General features: G+C 36.7%; 2 protein-coding genes across 14 annotated transcripts in view; both read right to left on the reverse strand.

Annotated features, from left to right (window-relative positions):
* Positions 1-1,793: 1,793 nt before the first annotated feature.
* gbp1 (guanylate binding protein 1) lies at positions 1,794-17,074 on the reverse strand. 5 transcript variants are annotated; one of them, XM_087239225.1, is made up of 11 exons: positions 16,011-16,193; positions 13,004-13,235; positions 11,629-11,756; positions 11,417-11,526; positions 10,757-10,956; positions 10,415-10,657; positions 8,972-9,120; positions 8,336-8,467; positions 6,477-6,689; positions 2,614-2,716; positions 1,794-2,489 (listed from the first exon to the last, which is right to left on the reverse strand). In XM_087239225.1, the coding sequence occupies exons 2-11, from the start codon at positions 13,191-13,193 to the stop codon at positions 2,092-2,094; spliced, it is 1,866 nt and encodes a 621-aa protein (XP_087095351.1). In that variant the 5' UTR covers positions 13,194-13,235; positions 16,011-16,193; the 3' UTR covers positions 1,794-2,091. The 5 variants fall into 5 exon arrangements, with proteins under 5 accessions (XP_087095351.1, XP_087095349.1, XP_087095350.1 ...); XM_087239223.1 differs by having other exon boundaries at positions 13,004-13,239; XM_087239224.1 differs by having other exon boundaries at positions 15,997-16,193.
* Positions 17,075-19,474: 2,400 nt separating this feature from the next.
* Positions 19,475-22,433, reverse strand: part of cspp1b (centrosome and spindle pole associated protein 1b) — a 33,042-nt gene continuing 30,083 nt past the window's right edge. For 8 of the 9 annotated variants that reach the window (XM_087241201.1, XM_087241200.1, XM_087241199.1 and 5 more), the window contains exons 27-28: positions 20,313-20,424; positions 19,475-20,240 (exon numbers count right to left, since the gene is read on the reverse strand). In XM_087241201.1, the coding sequence (XP_087097327.1) occupies positions 20,071-20,240; positions 20,313-20,424 (282 nt within the window). In that variant the 3' untranslated portion in view covers positions 19,475-20,070. Of the gene's footprint in view, positions 20,241-20,312; positions 20,425-21,810; positions 22,286-22,433 lie in introns of those variants that run through there. The other variant, XR_015478764.1, reaches the window with a different exon arrangement.

Here is a 22,433-nt window from a genome sequence, read left to right on the forward strand (position 1 = left end):
TTACATTTAGTTTGTTTGACATCTATTTTTAACAGTCTTTGAAATAGTCAATTTGAAACAGAGACCTGGTTTTATCCTGATTCTGCAAAAATATATTATTTTCTCTAGCTCCCTCCCACAGTATTAAAGTTGTCCCGTATCCGCCCGCAAAAACCCACAGGTAAACATATATGGTTTTATTTTCACTGCTTGTTCCCCTGCTACTCTGTTATTTCTTTCACTTATTGCTTCTCATTTAAATTTAAATGAAAAAGGAACAGAAAATAAACAAATGTTTCATTTTATTTTACTTAATTTAAAGGGAATAAAGAACATTTATTTTTCTTTTCTGAACATTGAAATATATAAGAGCAAAATTCTCTGACTTTAAATATCCTACAGTAAATAGACCTTTTAAAATATCAGGATATTTCAAAAACCTGTGAAAATGTACTTTCTGGTTTGACTTCCAAATCAATTTCATGGATTTGCAGTTGCAAGAATTGAGATATTACAAATATTTTGATGTCTTTGACAATTAACCCAAGTGACTTTATCTATCATGTTTGATATCATTTGAAATGTCTCAGTGTGACTGGTATAATGGTCTCATTCTCTCAGAAATAGACACAATCAAAACAATAAATATATAACTTCAGGGACCTTTTGAACCACTGTGAAGGGTGTGCCTTTACTATAGGCAGCACCAAATGCAAATGCCTTTTGTTATACACACACCCCTTTCCTTGGGGGAATTCTTGGATTACTTAAGGTAAGGTTTGAGAAATGTGTGATTCTGCTTACCCAGATCAGCCCGTAACATGGAGCTTACGCTCCATGTTATGTATTTTGAAGTCAGGTATGCATCTTTTAATCTTGGATTTGTCTTTGACAATTTGATGTTTTATATTGATCGTTTATGAATTGACTGAATGAATTGGCATAATACATATTTACCTGACTAATAAATTGTTATGTTTTGAATTATTCAAACAGTCCTCGTGTTATTATCACTGGTAAATATTGTTTTCCATAGCACTACAAGCCACTGTACAGGTTAGTAACGGGCTAAAACACGTTAGACGGAGCAGTGTGGCACGCTATACGATGTTGATGTTGTTAGAGATCCGACTTACACATTGGCATTAATTCAAGTATACTTAGACTGTAAAAGGCCAACAATGGGTTTTCTATTTAGAACAACAAAATATTGTTAAAACTAATTTAAATGTGGGTATTTAGGCCTTCATCTACAAACTTATAATCCTGTGCGATTATTGTTAAAATACTTTGTCTTGATTTAGTAAATAGCAGATCTATGGGGACCACATAAAAAATCTCCTAAACTAAGTCGGGTTCTGCCTTTTTAGGAGAGTGGTTAATCGCCTCTGTTTAATGACAAAGACTGACAAGCTTGTATTAAGAGATTGTATACCCGGCCGGTGCAAGACTCGAGATGCTATCAGAATCTGAATAAATGAGAATAAGGTATAATAACAAATCGAAAGAATATTCAATCATAATCCAAAATAATGTGAAAGGAAACAAAATAACTTTATCAATGTTTTATAATTGGAGTCAGATAAAACGAGGATAAATATATTAATATTCTAAACCACCTCATACTAAAATTGGAGTCAGATATGAGTTAAGTTTAATATAAATCAACATTGTGCACTGGAAAGACCGAACATGCAGTGAACCTTCATCCACCAGTGGAAACCATCATTGGACCAACTGGCTGGACCCTACACAGTGTACATTACATCAATTCTTTTGTCTTGATCAAAGAAAATAAACTTGTGACAACAGAATTTTTTTTTATTAATGAATTTATTAAAATGAACATAATGCTTGAATCCATACATATAATATGGCAGAATGTGCAATCAAGGTGCAATTAAGGGCTATGAAATAATCTTAATATCATTGATTTTTCCATCATCAGAAACAAAGCAGATACTTTCAGTACACACCTATGTGATCTAGGACACCACTTTTTATCAAACTAAATACTATGCTCCTAAATAAACATGATTACATCTGGTAAGCTGTATAAACAGTCAACAGCCAATCAATTGGTCACAACAGGGATTTAAATGTAAACATTAATTATATTTTTACTTTTCCATATTTCATTCCTTTCATCATCACTCTGTAATCAAGAATTGTAGGAAGGATTTGTGCCGCAGCTCCAACAATAGGCATGATGTATTCTTCCATAAATCCTTTCTTCTCTTTTTTCAGATCATTGATTTCCTCAGATAGGAGATCAGCCCTCTCCTTAAAGCCTTTATTCAGCATCTCCTCCTGCTCCTTTAGTTTGCTGTCGATGGCTTTCTCCGTCTCCTGCTGCATTTGCTCTCGTTCCTTCTCAAACTTCTCCTGCATCTGCTTGATTTGGTCATCCTGCCGCACTTTTTCTGCCGCCATCATTCGTTCGCTCTCTATTCGTTTCTCCTGTTCCTCCTCACACTTCTGTTGCATCAAAGCATTCCTCTCCTTCTCCTCTGCAAGTTTAATCAAGATTGAGGAAGAAAAAAACATCAAGATTTAAATGTGGTTAAAATGTTGTGTGTGTGTTTTTTTAATTACAAGTGCTCCAGGGCCAAACGTTTCATTGCAAAGATTTACCTTGAATCTTTTTATCGTTTTCAGTGAGTTTTGTATCTGTGTAGAGGATGCTGTTTGCTTCAGCTCCTCGTTCGTTCAGAAACTCATGCAGCACGGCCTCGGCCTGCACATAAACACACACATACAGACACACCTTAAAGGCACAGCATGTAATTTTCGCCACTAGAGGGTGCATATTCACTACAACCAAATGCATATTTTGATGATGGTGATGTGGAATCATGGGAGTTCTTGTTTTTTTTACATCCTACAGGATTCCTGCTGAAATCATGTTTACTTAATAGGTCACTTCACTACGTCACACTCGCGATCTGATTCGTAGCTGAATGACTTGTCAGAGTGCTCTCTTCAGCCAGTGGCCATCGCCGATTCAACATGCTGAAGTTTTGTCCCACTTCAGCCCGCAAAAACCCACAGGTAAACATATAAAGTAGTTTTATTTTCACTGCTTGTTCTCCCGCTACTCTGCTATTTCTTTCACTTTTTGCTTCTCTTTTGAATTTAAATGAAAAAGAGATGGAAAATAAACAAATATATTTAATTTTATTCGACTTTAATTAAATGGAATGAAGAACATACATGAAAAAGAAGCTTTTCTGAACATTGAAATATATTGAAAAAAAATTCTGACTTTAAATAACTGGAATAGGCCTTTTAAAAATGTAGGATATTCCAGAAATTCCCTGACCCCTGGTATTCCCTGAACTACTGAATATAGGAAGTTTTTTAACACATGAAAAACAGACTTTCTGGTTTGACTTACAAATCAATTTCATGAATTTGCAGTGTACATTAAGTCATTTCTGATGTCCTGATGAAAGAAAATAAATTTATTAATTTGAATCATGGGATGTTGTTTTTTTACTACATTCCACAGGATTCATGCAGAAATCATGTTTACTTGATACAGTAGGTCACTTCACTACGTCACATTCATGCTCTGAATTGTTACTGAGTAACTTGTCAGAGCGCTCTCTTCAGCCAATGACTGACGCCGATTCAACATCCTGAATCAAGGCAACAAGCTCTGATGTTAATCTGACAAGAGGCAATGTGTGGAACACAACAAACCATCTAGCTGCACTATCAAAGCCCAATGGCCAACTGTCGGCTTAGTGTGTCCTGGCTTTAAGGCTGAGAGCTTTTGAAGCTTAAAGTGTAATTTCAATCAATTTACGATGTCGTCCTGTCGGCTTTATCGAACATGGACCTACAGCATGCACTGGGTTGGTTTGATGCCAAGTGTAACCTGACTGGGATGAGAATCAGCACCTCCAAGTCCGAGGTCATGATGCTCCACAGAAAAAAGGTGGAGGAAAGTCCTTACCTTAATTGGAGGAGTTAAAGTATCTTGGGGTTTTGTTCACGAGTGAGGGAAGTATGGATCGTGAGATTGACAGGTGGATTGGTGCAGCGGCAGCAGTAATGTGATTGATGTACCGGTCCGTTGTGGTAAAGAAGGAGCTGAGCCAAAAGGCAAAGCTCTCGATTTATCAGTCAATCTATGCTCCTACTCTCACCTATGGTCATAAGCCTTGGGTCATGACCTAAAGAAGAAGATCTTGGATACAAGCAGCCAAAATAAGTTTCCTTTGCAGGGTGGCAGGGTGCACCCTTATAGATAGGGTGAGGAGCTCTGTAACCTGGGAGGAACTCGAGTAGAGCCGCTGCTCCTCCACATCGAGAGAAGTCAGCTGAGGTGCCTCTGGCATCTGTTTCAGATGCCTCCTGAACTGCTACCTAAGGAGTGGTTTCAGGCATGTCCCACCGAGAGAAGGCCTCAGGGACGACCCAGGACACGCTGGAGGGACTATGGCCCCGTTTACACTGGTGCGTTTTAGTTTTAAAACGGCGTTGTAGAATGAAAACGATCCGCGTCCACACGCGTTTTACCCAGCGTTTCTGAACTGCTCTCCGTCCACACCAAAACGCTGAAAACGCACATCACTTGACCACACAGACACTCTCTGCCAAGCGCTGCAGCCTGTCTACCCAGATGAGAGCTCTGCTAGTCGGACTTCTCATCAAGCATCTCCCGCTGGATCTAATCTCACTATATTTATTAAACGGGATATTTCATTCATCTTGTTGTCTTTATCTAACGACATGTTCCCTGACTTTGGTCATTGGATTTTTTCTCAGGTAACGTGGCTAAGCGCAAAGATAAGTTAATGATTAATGTAACCACGTAGCCTATTCTGTATATTGACTGATCGCATGCCTTTATTTCCTATAATGTAAAAACTTATTGTATGTTATACTTTTATAATGGCCATTATCGATTATTAAAACTGATATTCAGCAAAAGAGAGGGTGTGTTTCGTATTTTCACTGAAATTGAAAGGAGGCAGTTGTTATCGGCTCCGTTTTGTTATAAATATCCACACAGTGAGATGACGCTCATATATGCAGCACGGCGCCTCAACATGTCTGCTGTCTGTTTAGTTGTTAATATCAAAATGAAAATAGGCAGTTCCTTAAATCATGTTTACATTTTATTGTTGAGAAAGTGAAACAACGTAGCCAAGGTGATGTGAATGAAGTTATAAAGTACACTGTTCCCTTTGAAGATTGACGCGTGTCCTCGGTATAGTCCGTTTTCCATATCAAACTGAGAAGAAGAGACTGCAGCCTTGATCAAACTTGCGAAGTCTGAACAAGGAGAAAATGCAGGACTGAACTGTGTGTTTGGCTACTTAATATTCAGGAAAAGCCCCAATCAGAGAGGCGAATGTCTGCAGCCCCGCCTCCGTTTTCAGATGTCTCCGTTTTCAATCATCCACACTGAGACGGAGCAGCAGCGTTTCAGAATGAAAACGGCCTCTCCAGCGTTTTCGAAACGCTCCGTTTTCGGCGCTCGAGAACTCCGGCGTAGTGTGGACGGTTGGCGTAACCGTAGCAAAACTTATGCGTTTTCAAACTAAAACGCATTAGTGTAAACGGGGCCTGAGTCTCATGGCTCGCCTGGGAACGCCTCGGGATCCCCCCGGAGGAGCTGGTGGAAGTGTCTGGAGAGGGGAGTTCTGGGGTTCTCTCGTGAGACTGCTGCCCCGTGACCCGGCCCCAGCAAAAATCAGTTGAAAATGAATGAATGAATGTTCAAAGTGCTTATTTCTCTATATTTTAACATTCTTTAAAACATTTGGGATAAAGTACTTAAGTCAGCAAAATATATAACGCTGTTCTAATTTGTTTTGCTGTTTATTTTATTATCGTGCCTTCAAATAATTGTTCACTTACGAAGTGTATTTTTTTCATACAATGGAAGTCAATGGTAACTTAATTTTTCATCATCTTTCAAAATATCTTCTTTTGTGTAGAAACAGAAGATGAGATCTAATAAGTTTTAGAACTAGTGGAGGCTGAGTAAGTGATAACTGTGTTTACTTTTCTTCTGAAAATGAACTACTCCTTTAAAGCAGAGCTATTATGCAAAAATCCCTTTTATTATCGGTTTAAACACAGTTGTAAGGCAACAGTCTGTCAATATAACCAGCTTCTAATGGTAAAAATTTCTGAAAACAGTCTGCAGAAATACTGATTGTACATGTCATCAGAAGGGAAAATCCCGCTCATTAATGACGATCTCTCTATCATTAGCATAGGACAGTAGTTTTGTTTTTGAAGCTGCCACTATGCTGACACGTTTCCATTTATAGCTCCACTCCATTTTGAGAAGAGGACAATCTCATGTGAATCTAAAGCGACAGACACCATAACAGCACAATTTGGATCAAAGGCTAAAAGGGGTAGTTTATGAAACATTTTCAGTGTGATATTTTGAGCTGAAACTTCACATACACACTCTAGTGATAGGTCTCCTTTAACAATTTTATAAAAATACATGGAGAAAGTGTCCTCACCAGTACACCTTTGTTGGGTTCTCTGCGGTACTTTTCAACGATGACGTCTCTGTCTTTGCAGTAGAGTTCATATCCACCAGGCTGACTGTACACTCCATCCTGCAACTTTTTATTCATTTCAGAGAACAGATCCTTCAGCAGATCTTCACACTTTTTCTTTGATGCCAAGCCATTGTCTTCAAGCAGGCATCCATAGTACACATCGATTTTTTCCTAGAAATACATGCATACACATATGCATAAATCGCATATACATGTGTGTGTGTATTAAGATATATAATTACTTTTTTTTTTTACATTGGAATATTATAACACGTTGCCGCTGGAAGTAAAAACCCGTAAAAATGTGCTGGATAAGTTGGCGGTTCATTCTGATGTGGCGACCCCGGGTTAATAAGGGACTAAGCCGACAAGAAAATGAATGAATGAATATTAAACACTTCAACTAAATATGAATTTTTGACATACTGCAATACACTGTAACACATGATATAAAAATTTAATTAATAAACCTACATTACAGTGAACATTTGCTAAATTTTAAAGTCTCATTTTAGACTAATCCAAATAGCAGTAGAAAATAATTTTTGTATTATCGTATTTCATGAGTTAAATAAAATGTTATATAAGCTTCTTTGTTTACATTTTTGAAAAATAACACTTATAAGGACCTGTACAGATTCTCTCTGTCATGGGTGTAAATCTGGTATGGTGATTTTAATTTTTTTTTGTAATTTTCTAGCAATGCAAATTTAACTGGCAGCCTTTAGAAGATTTTGATGAACCTTTAATGGGCCACAAAAAACATTCAATAGCAGGTTGTCTAGATAAATATCAAAGTGATTATCTTTTCAGCCATACAAAGAGAAATTAGCAATTCCAAATCTCAGATTTCTAAAATAATCCATCATTAAAACTCCCCATAAAAATCTGGATAAAACACAAATACACAATAGCATTAGATAATGCTGAGAAGGTCTATGGCCAATAAGTTCAATACTGCAGTTGGAGTGGCTCACCATGCAATGAACAGGGTAAAGAGTGTCTCGACTCTGCAGTCAAATCTGAAAATACTAGACTAAACTTTGCTGAGGAGCTTATGTTAAATAAAGTGTTACAAAGTTTACTTTAGTGATAAAAGAAAAATTCTTAGGTGTGAAAGAAATTATAGAAAATATTCTTGATGTTAATACACCTTTAATTGTTAATCTAACACCTTTAAATGTTAATCTCCTTTATTTTTTTTAAAATTTCATTTATATCCCAAGAAGATAAATTTTAAAAAGAATTTATGAATATATGTGTTCTGCAAGTGAAATGGCTTATTTCTTTAAACTGGAAAAGTATATGTGCACCAACAATAGGATGTTGGCTGAAAGAGATGGTAACAAACATGACAATGGAAAAAAAATTACTTGTATGATTAAAAAATAGATGCATCATTTTTGATGAAGTTTGGGAACCTTTTGTGTTGTTTTTAAAAGGTGGTGGATTTGAAAATGTTTTATTAGAAGATTAGTAACAGAGGTGATATTGTATTCTGATCTAAAATACTGAGAAGCCTTTTGTTTTGTTTTGTTTGTTCATTTGTTTGTTTGTTGGTTTGTGTTGGATCTGACACATTGAAATGTGTATGTACATGTTAAAATATAATAAAAAGGAATTAAGAAAAAAAAATCTTTTTTGGGTCAGATGTGAAAAACTGTGATCATTAATGTCAAACTGGAGAAAGACTGAACTGAAACTGTGCTAAAGTGAAAAGTTCTACAGCAGGAATAAAAAGCTAACTGTGAGGTTTTCTTTCAAATCCTCTGTCGTGTTTATGATTGTGCACAGAATTAAAGTTATCTAAAACTCACTTTCAGTTGATTAATGTATTCTTGTTTTTCGTCTTTAAAGGAGCGTTTCATGAACTCAGCGTTGGCCAGACTGCTAAACCTCTGGTGTTCAGAGGAGATTTCATCCACATTTACTGGAAATGTCTTCTTCACCTGCAAACAAAAGCATGCTTTGTCTCAATACCTGTGACCATTCGGACACTTAAAAAGACAGTTCACCCAAAACTGACAATTCTGTCATCATTTTCTCATATTTTACTTGTCACAAACTTTAATGAGTTTTTTTCTGTTGCACAAAAGATAAAAAAAAAGGAAACGTAAACAAATTCCAAAGTATTTGTTTTTCGTAAAATAGAAGTAAATGACTACAGGTTTGCAACATTTCTCACAATATCTTCTTTTTGTTCAACAGAATAAAAAACTCATTAATTTTAGTAACTACTTGAGGGTGAGTAAATCGTCATTTTTGGGTACATTTTTGGGTAACTATCCCCGCAAAACTTTTGGATTTAGAGCTTAAATATTGACTGATTTGTTTCATACGAAATAGATATGATAATGACAGATAATCCTCAATGTTATTGTTACTTTTGCAACACTAAAGGCATATAAAATCCCGTCGGTACATTACTATGAGTGGGATTTGTGATGTCTCACCTCTTCCATCCCTCTCTCATACACTTTGAAAGCTTCTTCAACAGCACACTTGTTCTCTAGATTTGCCAGAGCAACCACGGCGTTATCCAGACAGGGCACTTTACCACTGCTGATCGTGTCCACGTAAATCTTAGCCAGATGTCCAAGCACTGGAAATACACAAACACTTTTATTTACCAACTCCATATTTTGAGCTGTTTGATTACAAAGGCTGATCTGATATGGGTCTGATCAATGAACAGGGTTCACACTCTGAACCAAATGTCAAATTCCATGAGGTAAAGCTGTATAATGAAGAGAAAAGAGTTGATCAGTCCCTCTAAAATTTAGCAATTGGGTATATGCACAGCCAGCGTTTTCAGCCAACAATGAGCTCCAGGTGAAATGTTTATATGACTATTTTCAATTACATAGGATTCCTTTTACAGCATTGATGCTACAATGTAATTAAAATACAATCAGTTAAATAGACTTAAGCATTCGTTTAGTAGTTCAAACGTAAAACTAAATGAAAAGCTGTGTAAAGGCAAGCGCCGTCAGGATCAGCAGGCTAGCACAGAAACTCCATTAAAAATATTGGGGTAAAACAAATTTCCAAAAACATGGGTTACTGCAGTGCTTCTTGTCCAGTCTGAGACCAACTTTATATCATATATAAATCAGGCAGTGAAGCTCACTGATTTTTAAAGAAATCAGATTTTAAAAGTTGTGATTTTGTCTTGGCATTTGGGCTGGGAGACTGAAAATGTGAAGTCTGTGTATATACTGTATGGGTAAATATAAAGTAAAACCAAACTAATTAAGAAGAGCTTGCAGTTTTTGTATTTGCTACAGATTTTAGCCATCCAGTACTCAGTTCTCTTTTTTAAAATTAAGTAACACTATATTTGTAAACAGAAAGTGCTTATCTGGTGTTCTGAAACCTTGAGTTGTCATAGACATGACACAGCACTTCTGCTTAGGTACGTGACCCTCTTTATCATGTGATTTAACTGCAATTTAGCCACAGCAAAACAACTTAACAACTAAATGTCACAAATATTGCTGCACATTTTGAGAAAAAGCACTGCAAAAAATCAGTCATTTTAAAATTCCTGGAGGGACTGGTTGAGCATTGAGCAGATAAAAAGTAAATATTTTACCAGATACAGCCTGGTGACAGTATTTGATTGCCCATAGAAAAAAATGGCAGTGAAAAGAGCCAACAAATAAAATAACAATGGGCAACACTTTTGAAATAGCATGATAAAGAAAAAACATGGAGCAGAAAAAAAACATTTTGATAAATGGAAATTAAAATAAAAAGTCCCTGATATCCCCAACTCAAAATAAATATGTTAAATTTCCTGACTTTCAATGTTAGACCTAAATTACATGACATTGCATGACCCGTGTGAACCCTGAATAAAATTCTTCAGCAACTAAAATTGATAAAATACTTACATTTACCAGTGACTTTATGCCCCCCTTTCAGTGTTTTCACAACACTGTTGCGAAAGATGTGCTCACAGAAACGACCTGTGACCTCCAGAAAATCTGGTACAAGGTCTTTTTCTTGCAGACTTTCTAATTGCTTCATCTTCTCAGGTGAGGCTGGAGATGGGAACACAAAACACTTCCGGGATGGGAAGTAGTTTCGAATGCACTGACGGGGCAGATTGTATTCCAATGCCTTCTTATTATTACCTAAATTTAATGGGTTTTTTTGGGAGGGGAGAGAAAAAAACACTACCATCAGAAGATCATCAACTTTCACCATTTACGATCAATATCTATCTTAAATACCTTTCCTCAGCTGCAGGGCAAAATCTAGGTACTGGTCTTCATTAACATTCTTTCCATCAATCACCAAATCCAAAGTAAAATCTCTCACGACCCAGGTGAATGATGGGAAGAAAAGCACAAACTTTGAGTCCTCCTCATCCTCCTCGTCTGCTGCTTCTGCTGTTCTGATCTTGATCTGCTCTGTGAGCTCAGTGATGTAGCTGCAGCACATTAAGAAATAACAACTGCGTATAAAGTGTATAATGGTGTATGTCAGGGGTGTTCAAACTCGGTCCTGGAGAGTTTAGCTCCAACCCTAATCAAAAACACCTGAACCAGCTAATCAAGCTCTTACTAGATATACTAGAGCAGGGGTGTTCAAACTCGGTTCTGGAGGGCTGGTGTCCTGCAGATTTTAGCTCCAACTTGCTTCAACACACCTGCAAGGATGTTTCTAGAAAGCCTAGTCAGAGCTTGATTAGCTAGCCCAGGTGTGTCTGATTGGGGTTGGAACTAAACTTTGCAGGACACTGGCCCTCCAGGACCGAGTTTGCACATGCCTGTACTAGAGACTTCCGGGCAGGTGTGTTGAAGGCAGTTTGAAATAAACTCATCAGGACACCAGACCTCCGGGACTGAGTTTGGAGTATGTGGAGGAGAAATTGGCAGGCTAAAGGATACTGCAGTTTCTCCAGTGCGCTGTTGTCGATGGTGCCACGGCTGTTGTACACCAGAGTACTGCTGAGAAGAACAGCCAAACAGAAGATCCAGCCGTCGTTCTTAGAGTCTCCCTGAAACACACACACACACACACACACACACACACACACACACACACAGATCAGCTTCAACTTCAGCTCACAAAAAACTATCAAATCTGGCCTTGTCCTCACCTTGTCAACATCACCCAGTCCCTCTGTGTCCAGCAGAACCAAAGTGTGTCCTTGTTTTTTCGGGTGAGGGACACACCACATCCAGATACCTTTGGTCTTTGACTCAATAGTGTTGCCGAGAGCAAAGCCTGAGACAATTACATTTCTGTAATTAGCATGATGTACCTCAGGGGTGTCCAAACTCAGCCCTGGAAAGCCGGTGTCCTGCTGAGTTTAGCTCCAACTTGCTTCAACACACCTGCCAGGATGTTTCTAGTATATCTAGTAAGAGCTTGATTAGCTGGTTCAGGTGTGTTTGATTAAGGTTGGAGATGAAATTTGCAGGACACCGGCACTCGAGGACCTAGTTTGGACACCCCTGATGTAGCTAAAGCAGTGTGTCAAACTCAATTCCGGGAGGGCCACAGCTCTCCAGAGTTTAGTTTCAGCCCTGCTTCAACACATCTACCTGTAGGAATCAAACAAGCCTAAAGCACTCAATTAGTTTGATCAGGTGTGTGTAATTAGGGTTGGAACTAAACTGGGAGTTAAGTGAGCTAAGTGTTAGTTCACCCAGAAAATTCTAACGATGTTATTAATTTCTCATCCTTATGTTGTTCCAAAACCCCAAAACCCTGAGATCATCTTCGGAATACAAATTACAATATTTTGGATGAAATCTGAGAGCTCCCTCATCCTCCATAGACAGCAGGGTTCCTGAGTCATTCAAAGTCAAGAGAAATACCATCCTCAAAACAGACTATATGCCGTCAGTGGTCTAATCTGAACATTATTAAGCTACGAGAATACATTTGTGCGCACATAAAACAAAAAGAATGACTTTGTTCAACAGTTTCCTTTTCTCTGTGTCAGTATATTGAGCACATTTAAAAGCATTGTGCAGTGATGTTTATCCTGTTAATTGTCCGCACATAAATACCTCTGTTTGAAACACATGTTAATGTATGGTCTGTTTTAAAGATATTTTTGGTACCTTTCTGGAATTTAAACGAGTTGGGACAATTGCTGACTAGAGTGGATGAGAGAGCTTTCACCTAAAATTAGGGATGGCCTGATCAATTTTTTTTTTTTGCCTTCAAGTCTGAGTCATTTGATTTTGAGTATCTACCGATACCGAAACACGATCCAATATTTCATACATAAAAAAGAATAAAGAAGAGTGAAGAAACAGATCCAGGACGTTCCTTATTTTCTATTTATTTCACATTCAACAACTGTTTGTTGAGTTAAATGTAGCCTTTTTATTTCCACCTCTTGCAATCCCGTTTACATATCTCACAGTTAGCTTTGGCAAGGTTGTCACGAAGTGAGTAATTAATCATATATTTTACACTTTTGGGTAAACTAACGCTTTAAGTTTTGATGGTTCCCTTACCTGTCTGTTGTCCAGCTAGTCGGTTCATGAGGTAAGACTTCCCCGTACGGTAGAGTCCCACCACAGACACCACCACCACCGGCTCATTAATATTACTGAGAAAATCTATGGCATCTTTACAGATGCTGAGTGATCCGTTCACATTCTCCACCAAACAAATGGGCGAAGGCATCATTGTGGGTTTAGACATGTTGGTTCTTTCTAGCACTTCCTGTCTGTTTTCTAGCTCTTCCTTCCTGTCAAAAAAGTTCGTTTATTGTGAAAAAAAATGCAAACATTCCCACAATTAATGTTCCTTGTAATTTATTGTCTGAAAAATGTACAAACATAGATTACTGTAGGTACTACAGTATGGGCTAAAAAAATAACACACAACAGGATTAACAATTAAAAAAGCAACAAATTAGTGTTATCATATTTTACTTTGATTATACACAAATGCTACTGTATGATTACGGTGGTTTATTTATTCACATTGTTTTTAATTTTACTTATTTATTTTATTCTAATTTATTTAATTAATATAATTTTTTTCCACTCTTTCTGGATATTTATATTCAATTGTTTTGTTTATTAAATGTAAAAAGCTCAGTGAAACATATCTATGAAAAAGTTAAAAATGAATGCAATAAAAATACAAAAAATTGAGAAAGAAATCTGCAATTCTAAAGCCTGTCTGATTTATTAAATATGTTCCACAATAATGAAATTCTGAAATATTTATTATTTCCTTTTCATCCTTGTAAAGTGGCTTTGACCTAATCTACATTTTATAAAGCACTATAGAAATAACAGAGAGCAATGTATTCTTACTGACCATTCAAACTATTACAAAATAAAAGAAATCTGAAGCAGTCTAATTTGCTAATTACATTACGAAAATACAAATAGCAACACATCCCAGATTCTAAACCCCTTAACTGTTGCCCCCATTTTTTGAACAGACATGAAAATGACGTATTCAACTCAAATGATTGCCAATCTTCAACACTTTGGTGCACACATTAAAATATATAAATGAATAAAACTAAAGTTATGTGCCTTTATGTTTATGAAAATAATAAATCAATAAATTAATACTTTAATATATTACATATTTTACAAAACATGTTTTATCCTAAATTTGACAAAATCAGAGCTAAATATCTGAACAAATTACATTCCAAATTTGATGTGGATATCTCAAAAAATGAACTTTCAGTAAAATTATGTTTGGTTACCAGACATGGGGCTCTATTTTAACAATCTAGGCATAAAGTATAAAGCACATAGCGCAAAAGCATTAAGGTCGTGTCCGAATCACTTTTGCAATTTTTGGATCCTATTATGGATTTGCTATTTAAACAATGTGGTGCAAAACGTGAAAATTAGGGTTGGAAAACGGCAACAAATCGCGCCAAACGTCTTTTTAGCTGCATGGGTGTATGATAGATCCATGAGCACCATGACATAAAGGTTTCCACTTGTGACCCTACAAGAGCACTGGTGACCCCATGTTTGAAGAATATGAACCTTATTTTTTTTAATGCTTTTTACAGTATTCGTTAAGTGGACATACAATTCCAAAGTAGTATGTCAAGTTTGGTGGTATTTGATTTGAACGTAGCCTTTAAAAACATCTAAAGTATTTTACCAGTCAATTGCTGTAGCAATGTAATACTTTACGACTCTGACGAGTAGCCTTGTTATGCACAGGCTAATAAATAACGTTTGCTCAGTAATATCTATTAAATTACCAGATAAAAACTAGACATTTTAAGCTTTCAAATGATACATTAGTCATGATTAGACTACAATATGGTTTACAAAATGAAAATAAATGCTTCCAGAGGTTGTAAGGTTACTGTAATGGTGTTTATATCTTTTACTCTGTATTTATATATATATATATATATATATATATATATATATATATATATATAAACTGGCAAAACACAAGTAGTGCTCACTGTAGAGCCACTTGGGCAGAGCTGAGTTCCATCAAGGGGGAGCTTGAGCTCTAGCCCCTCCTTCCTTGCACTTCTTCTTTGAGTGATGTCACTGGGGGTTAGGGATGGGGTGGGTGTAGGCATCAAAACAGCTTATAGGACGAGGAGCTCAAGCTCAAGCTCCCTCTCACTGGAGCTCAAGTGGCTTTGCAGCGAGCAGTGTCTCGTAAAACATGTAATCTGTCCAATGGTATATAGTTTGTCTTGATTACATTATGATTTGATTGCAAAATTTTGATGTAAACTTAAGTGTCCTAGTGGTGGAATGGTGATAGTTAAGGGGTTTAATATGGTTTATGTCTTGTAGGCCATTAAAGCTTTTTTTTAAATCTATATATAATAGTGTGATTTAGTCCTTTGTAGACTTTGTTCTTCATCTTGCTTATTCTTAGATAAATTTGATTAGAAAGACAAAGGTTATAGACTTAGTGTAACTTATTAACTTTTATCTTATTTCTGATTTTTAACAGCAGCTAGATTAAAAAAGAAGAATAACAGAACCAGAGCCAGCCAGATCAATTTAAAGCATAAATAAGTAATTAATAAATAATAGATGGATAAATAAATAAATAAAGCAGCAATAATGTATTAAACAATCAAACAATTTTGTTAACGATTAAATAGACCTGTATAACTATCTTAATAGGTTCAAATAGCAGCACACAAAAATATGCACAAATAAATACTTATAAATTAACAAAAGCATTAGTTCAAACCTGCGGCAAAACTATAGTGAACTTCCTGAGCCCTTATGCGCCCCCTAGGAGGTGAAAAATAACTGTCTCGTATGAAATGTTATTCAGTTTTAGATTTTTTTGTTGTCTACATAAATTACATCAAGTTAGCCAGCAGTTATTATTAGCAGGCTCACTGCATTTGAACGATTGCCTCGAATGTAACTGACGTTTAGGTCAAACAAACGACAAAAATAAATCGAGCTTTAAACAAAGCTACATCAAGCTATGTTCAAAATGTGTCTAAATCTGATACAATAAAAGGGATTACCGAAGCTCTCCTACCCTCCACGGTCCTTCTTTCTCACTGCGGGATGAATGGAAATGCGGGTCCTATTTATGGAGGTCGATTGTTGCCAATATCTGCCCTAATAGCTTTAGCTTACTTTAAACAGTCGATTTCTGAGAAACCTCTTCTCAGTGAGGAACAGAGCCGGGGTGTAACACCGGCGATTCACTTTTGCTTTCACTTTCCGGTCAGCATCATTCGCCAATAAAGAACACGCCCTGTAGCCTATGTGCCTCCAACATTTATGCTGGAAGAACATTTGACAGGAGTTTCCAAGCCTTTCGCTCCTGTTGTTTAAAAGTTCATAACCTCTCAGCAGCCATGGCTCACTATACTATTAAGATAATAAATTGTTTGATTTGGCATTATTATTTATACGTGAACGCTTCTGAGTTTTATTGCATATTCATTTTGTTTAGGATCATTTTAAGCACGGTGATTCACAGAATGAAGTTTGGAAGTTGCCAATTCAGTAAATGCTATTTCTTATACGGGCCGATTCATTACAAAAAAAGTATTTTAGTGATCCCAACATAAAACGTTAAATATACTTATCATGCTTTTAAACCAGTTTTTAACCTGAAGGCTGCTGTCTAAATTAGGGGTGCGAAAATATGCACACGGACCTTTACTTTTCAGCCAGCCGGCACCTGGGCTTCCGGTGACTTTCTTTCTATTTAAAAAATCGTCAAAATTCAATTATCCTCACTGCCTGATAGATACACAAAGCACTGCATTAAATTCTACTAGCATTCCATTAGTATTCCAGTATTTTCAATGTAGTATCTGCTCTAGCCTGCTGGTACTGACGGCACTAGTGCTTAGTCTTTCATCTCGTTTTATGCTTGAACAACTAAGTTAATATTTAAGTCTATTTAACTGAATGCATTTTAATGACATAACAAAATCGAAGCTCTATAAGAAAACTTATGAAATCGAAAATAGCCATATTACAGTTTCACAGGAAGTTTATCATTGGCTAAAAAACACTAGCTGTGTATATACCCTGTTCCTTGAGGGCCACAGCTCTGCAGAGTTTAGTTCCAGCCCTGCTTCAACATGTAGGTAAACAAGCCTAAAGCACTCAGTTAGTTTAATCAGGTGAGTTTAATTAGGGTTGGTTCTAAACTATGCAGAGCTGCCCTGCAGAAACCGAGTTTAAATCTTGCGGCCTACTACTCACGTCTTTATCAATTTGTTTAATGACTAAACGTGACGTTTGACATTTATGAGGAAACTAAGTGTTTCCTAAAGAGGAAACTTTATGAGTCTGATGTTATATATTAGCTGTAAGATCAAGAATGGACTTTTTTACACTTGACACAGAGTTTTAGCTTCAAACTTTCGCAATAAATATGTCACAATGTTGTGCTTATGTCATAGGACAATAACAGCGTCTGGTCAAATGTCTGCTCAGGTGTGTCTCACTGAAAATGCCGAAAATGAGAAGCAGTGTGTGGGAGAAAAGAGGCCACAGAAATTCTGGACGAGCCGGTTTTATTCTGTATGTGATTTAAGCAGGTGGTGGTATCTCTATTGTATGGGTATATTCATTCCTTAAGCCTGGCAGGACAACAAGTCACTTAGTGATGTACAAACTGGTATAAATAAACTCAGTCCTCATTATGATATCTTAAATCACAAAAATGAGAACATGTAATGGAAAAATAAAATCATGTAGTAAAGCAATATACCAATAAAGTAATTAGAACAATATCATAAACGGGTGAATGATTGATCTTGTACAAGCCCCCCCCAAAAAATTGTAGTTTTATATTTGTATATCTTAAAGGTGCAGTAGATGTCTTCAGATTCAGAAACATTTTTTGTTGTGCTGGTTGAAAGTTTCTTCACATTCCAATAGTACTGATTAAAGTAAATGATTTAAATGTACAGTATTTATATGTATTTTTAAATTCTGGGTGAGGCATAACACTAAAAATGTTGATCCAATTAAATATTGTCAGCCGACATCTCCCATAATTCTGATAAGTAGCCTAAACTGTCTGTCACTAAATGTAAATTTGTACAACTGCGCACCTGTTCACGCAAATCCACTGATGCGCATTCACACAGGCCGGGGTCATGTGGACAGCGGTAAAAACAGATGCTGAATCAAAACTTTTTAAAATCCTGAATCAGTATTGGAGTTACTTTTGCACGCTGGAGGAAGGATGACACCATGGCTAAAGTATTTCTTTCAGACAGGTAATGTCATGTTATAAAAGTATTTCAGTCACGCAAATTTTATGTTGATTGTTATTTAAAAATGGGTTCTATGCACAGTAGTGTTGTTCAGCCACAGAAATCCTCCGGCGATAGATTGATATGACTATTTTCAGTTTCATAATAAGGGACCTTTCGCAGCATTGGTAATGATCTAGTTTAACAACAAAACATCAGCAAACGCAGCGTTATTCTGCCTAGCTTTACTGAGCTGAAGTTGGTTTTACATTCACATCGGTTCATTTCTGAACAATGACAACCTGTGTCGCGCTCCCGATATCGTTTACCATCCTACTCTGAATATTGGGTCTAAAATAGCTTGTAAGTATGGCTTAGTAATAAGTGTAATTCCTGCACCCGCTGTCAAGCACTCAGGACAAAGCATGTAAGAGAGAGACCAGCAATCCTTGCATGCATGAAATATTGCACATTATGACAGGTTTTGCTTGCTAACTTGCTGCTAGATATAACAGTATTTTGTTCACAAGTGTAGTATTATAAAGTACTACAAAGTTTTCTAACTGGCAAATGACATGATCTTGCTCTTGTGGGTCTCCGTCATCTTTAATGTGCACATTTGCGATTTCAGGTGGCGTGGCTTCGGACGGCAAGAGGGATTGTATATGAAAGATATTATGCTAACCGGTTAGCATTAGGAAGATTACCTACTGCACATTTATAAAGCAATAAAGTATCATTCCAGTGCCCTTTTTATGCACTTATAAGGCATAAAAAGCAATATAGGCCTATACTGGCAATTTCAGTTTACTCAATGTATAACATAAGTGACCTTTATATACAATAAAAAAAAACTTTAGGCAACTCACCTCAAGTTGTGCAGTATAAACCGCCCTAACACTGATTTTGTTTGTTTGTTTTCGCACCGACAAAGTGCTTTGTGTTTCCTTGTCTTGCTAGTACACAAAACACATGGCGAATGGAGGAATTGATTGAGGAAGAGCTGGATTAAGAGTTCCTTTAGAGATGCCATCTGTAATTTGACGATCTGTAATAAAATTTACCACAATGCATAGCTAAAAACTGGAACAGGTGTGTGCATTACATAAAGCTTTGTAGAGAACAAATTAATGAAAGTTGTGGATATTTTAAGAAAACCAATGATCAATAGATAAAGGGGCGAAAGTTGTGGAGTTGTGTTTACTTATAGCTCTGGAGATTCATCATCGTACTTAAAAAAACATCCTGTTAGTTTCAGAGCCAAAAACATCCTTGCTACTAAAATATCAGCTTTTATTGACACCAGGCCTAGTAAACACCAGATCCTGTAATGCACCTTTTCAGGAAAGATTTAGAGATGTAGGGGCAACACAGTGGCGCAGTAGGTAGTGCTGTCGCCTCACAGCAAGAAGGTCGCTGATTCAAACCTCGACTGGGTCAGTTGGCTTTTCTGTGTGGAGTTTGCATGTTCTCCCTGCGTTCGCGTGGGTTTCCTCCGGGTGCTCCGGTTTCCCTCACAGTCCAAAGACATGCAGTACAGGTGAATTGGGTAGGCTAAATTGTCCGTAGTGTATGAGTGTGTGTGGATGTTTCCCAAACATGGGTTGCAGCTGGAAGGGCATCCGCAGCATAAAAAAATGTGCTGGATAAGTTGGTGGTTCATTCCGCTGTGGCGACCCCGAATTAATAAAGAGACTAAGCCGAAAAGAAAATGAATGAATTTAGTGATGTAATCATGCAGTTGATCTCACAGAGATTCCGCCGATCAGTCTTTTATTTGTTCAAGAAATATAAAGAGGATGTACAAACGTGAGCACACACTCTAAGCATGTTTGAGGGGTTGTGTTGGTTATGGCCTGTCCATCATCCACCTCAGAGTTCAGATCCAGACATCAGCCTCCTGAGTGTGTCTGATGACTCTGCTCGAACCCAGCGCTCTGTAGTGGCTGTGTCGATGGAGCTGGGCCTGCCAGGAGACGGCAGAATAAAACGCCCACCGCGACCAACAACTTCAGCCTCGTCGTCTTCATCAGAGCAGCCTCCTGAACACAAACACACAAATGAGTTCTGCATCACCACAATCACTAAATACACAAAAGCAGACAAACACACACCTGCTGCAGTGTTGTGACGGCTGAAGTCCTGAAGTCTCTTCATCCTGAGAACGTTTGAGTCTCTGAGTTTGTTCATAGGCTGATGTTTCTCCACCGACTGCCTTTCTGCAGCCTAATTACAGACACATTTATTATTAAACATATCATGCTTTTTGACTATTCTCCACATTTTAGAGGTAAACGGTTCACCCTAAAATGACAAGTCTATCTCATGTTGTTCCAGTCCATCTTCAGAACAAAATTGAAGATATTTGTAGATGAAATCCGAGAGCTCTCTGACCCTCCAAATACAGCAAAGGTCATAATATGTTCTGAACCAAAACATTATAAAATATTCAATTTTGACCAACTGTTCAACTGTGATCATACAATGCGCAAAGAACACTTTTTGCACCAAACATATTTATAAGAATGACATTGTTTGCAAATTCTTTTGTTAGATCATGGTGTGCATTTCTTACAGGCTTCAGCGCTGTTGCTGAATATAGAGAATAAAATAGATGTAATAGAAATTAAATTTTTGGGTAAACTAACCCTTTAATATCCTCATGCCATGGCCACGGCCCTATAGACTTCCATTCATACGCACGCGAATGCATCAGACCAGAAACGCAAGCTTGTGCGACAAGTTTCACAGTTTGCTGTGTTGCAAAGTTCAAGCTTGGTGAACTCTGACCTGCGAAATCGTAGATCAAAACATGACCTCACTTTTTAAAATGTCTAATCATCTTGTTTAATCCCGTCCCTTTTTTTACAGCACAATCCAAAACAATTTCACATACTCAAACTCTAGTGTGAGACATAAATCATATGCAAAACCATCATTAGAAAATATGTTGTGAACAAATGTCGAAAGGAATAGCAACGCTTTTGCCCAGATTTTCTCATCTTATTATGGAAGCCCGTTCCCACCACTAAATAATAAAAAATGTAATAACGTAAAAAAAAAAAAATATATATATATATATATATATATATATATATATATATATATATATATATATATATATATATATATATATATATATATATATATATATATATATATATATATATTCATAACTTCATATTCATAATTCATAACTCGGAACTCTGACTTTATAACTCGGAATTCTAACTTTATATCTCATAATTCTGACTTCATAACTCGGAATTCTGAATTTAGAATTTTTTTAATTAAATTTATTTATTTATTTATTTTTATTATTCAGTGGCAGGAACAGGTTTCCATATCTTAGGGATGTTCTCATATACAGTAGGTCTTCATGAGGTGCATCCTGGGATTTTATCAGTACTAAACTGTAACAAACTCATGAGCTGACCACTTGTTGGCTACTTTTCATCAATTGTCTTCTTAAATTTAAAATCAATATCTACTATTAAAACTGCTTTTACACTTGTATTACTTTAATTATTTATTCTTTATATTTAATAATTTGAGGCATATTAATTGCTAGCCACAAAATGCTAAACACCACGATTTTTTCTATAGTTTGTTAAAATTATGTTCAGAACATCAGACCTATTTTTATTTCCACCAGGAAAGGTTTTGATTGTTAATGTGGTGGAAGTTATTCGGGAATTTCTTTTTTTTGGACTCACAGTTTCTATACTACTATAATTATAGATTCATATGTGTGCAGGCGAGTTGGGGTGCATCACAAAATGGCATACCCAACTACTAGCACTGTATCTATTAAATTTTTTTCATTTTTCCACAACCACGATATCTGTATTGTTTGATGTCATTGTTTTGAAGAAAATACCTTTCAGTACATTGTTGTTGTGTGTAACCTACAGGCCTGTGCACAATGGAATGATCTTCGTCATGCTTATCACTGACTCTTAATGCCTTGTGACTAAACAAAGGACAACAATGTGAGCATGCACACCAATAAGCAAACCGCCAGGGTTAAAAGCATTTTTTATTGTGTTTGCATCCTTTTGTTATGTTTGTTGCTGTTTTTGCCCCACTGACTTCCATTTATAATGACATTTTTTGACTGCAAAGTCATGACAGCATATAATCATGCATTCTTGATTTTTGGTGGTTTTCCCTGTTGGGGAGAGGTAAAATGATGATTGATCATGAGCTGGCACCATCAACCCTTTAGATAGGCC

Source organism: Danio rerio, chromosome 2 (genome assembly GCF_052040795.2).
Source record: "Danio rerio strain M-AB ecotype USA chromosome 2, GRCz13ab, whole genome shotgun sequence".
Classification (NCBI taxonomy): Eukaryota; Metazoa; Chordata; class Actinopteri; order Cypriniformes; family Danionidae; genus Danio; species Danio rerio.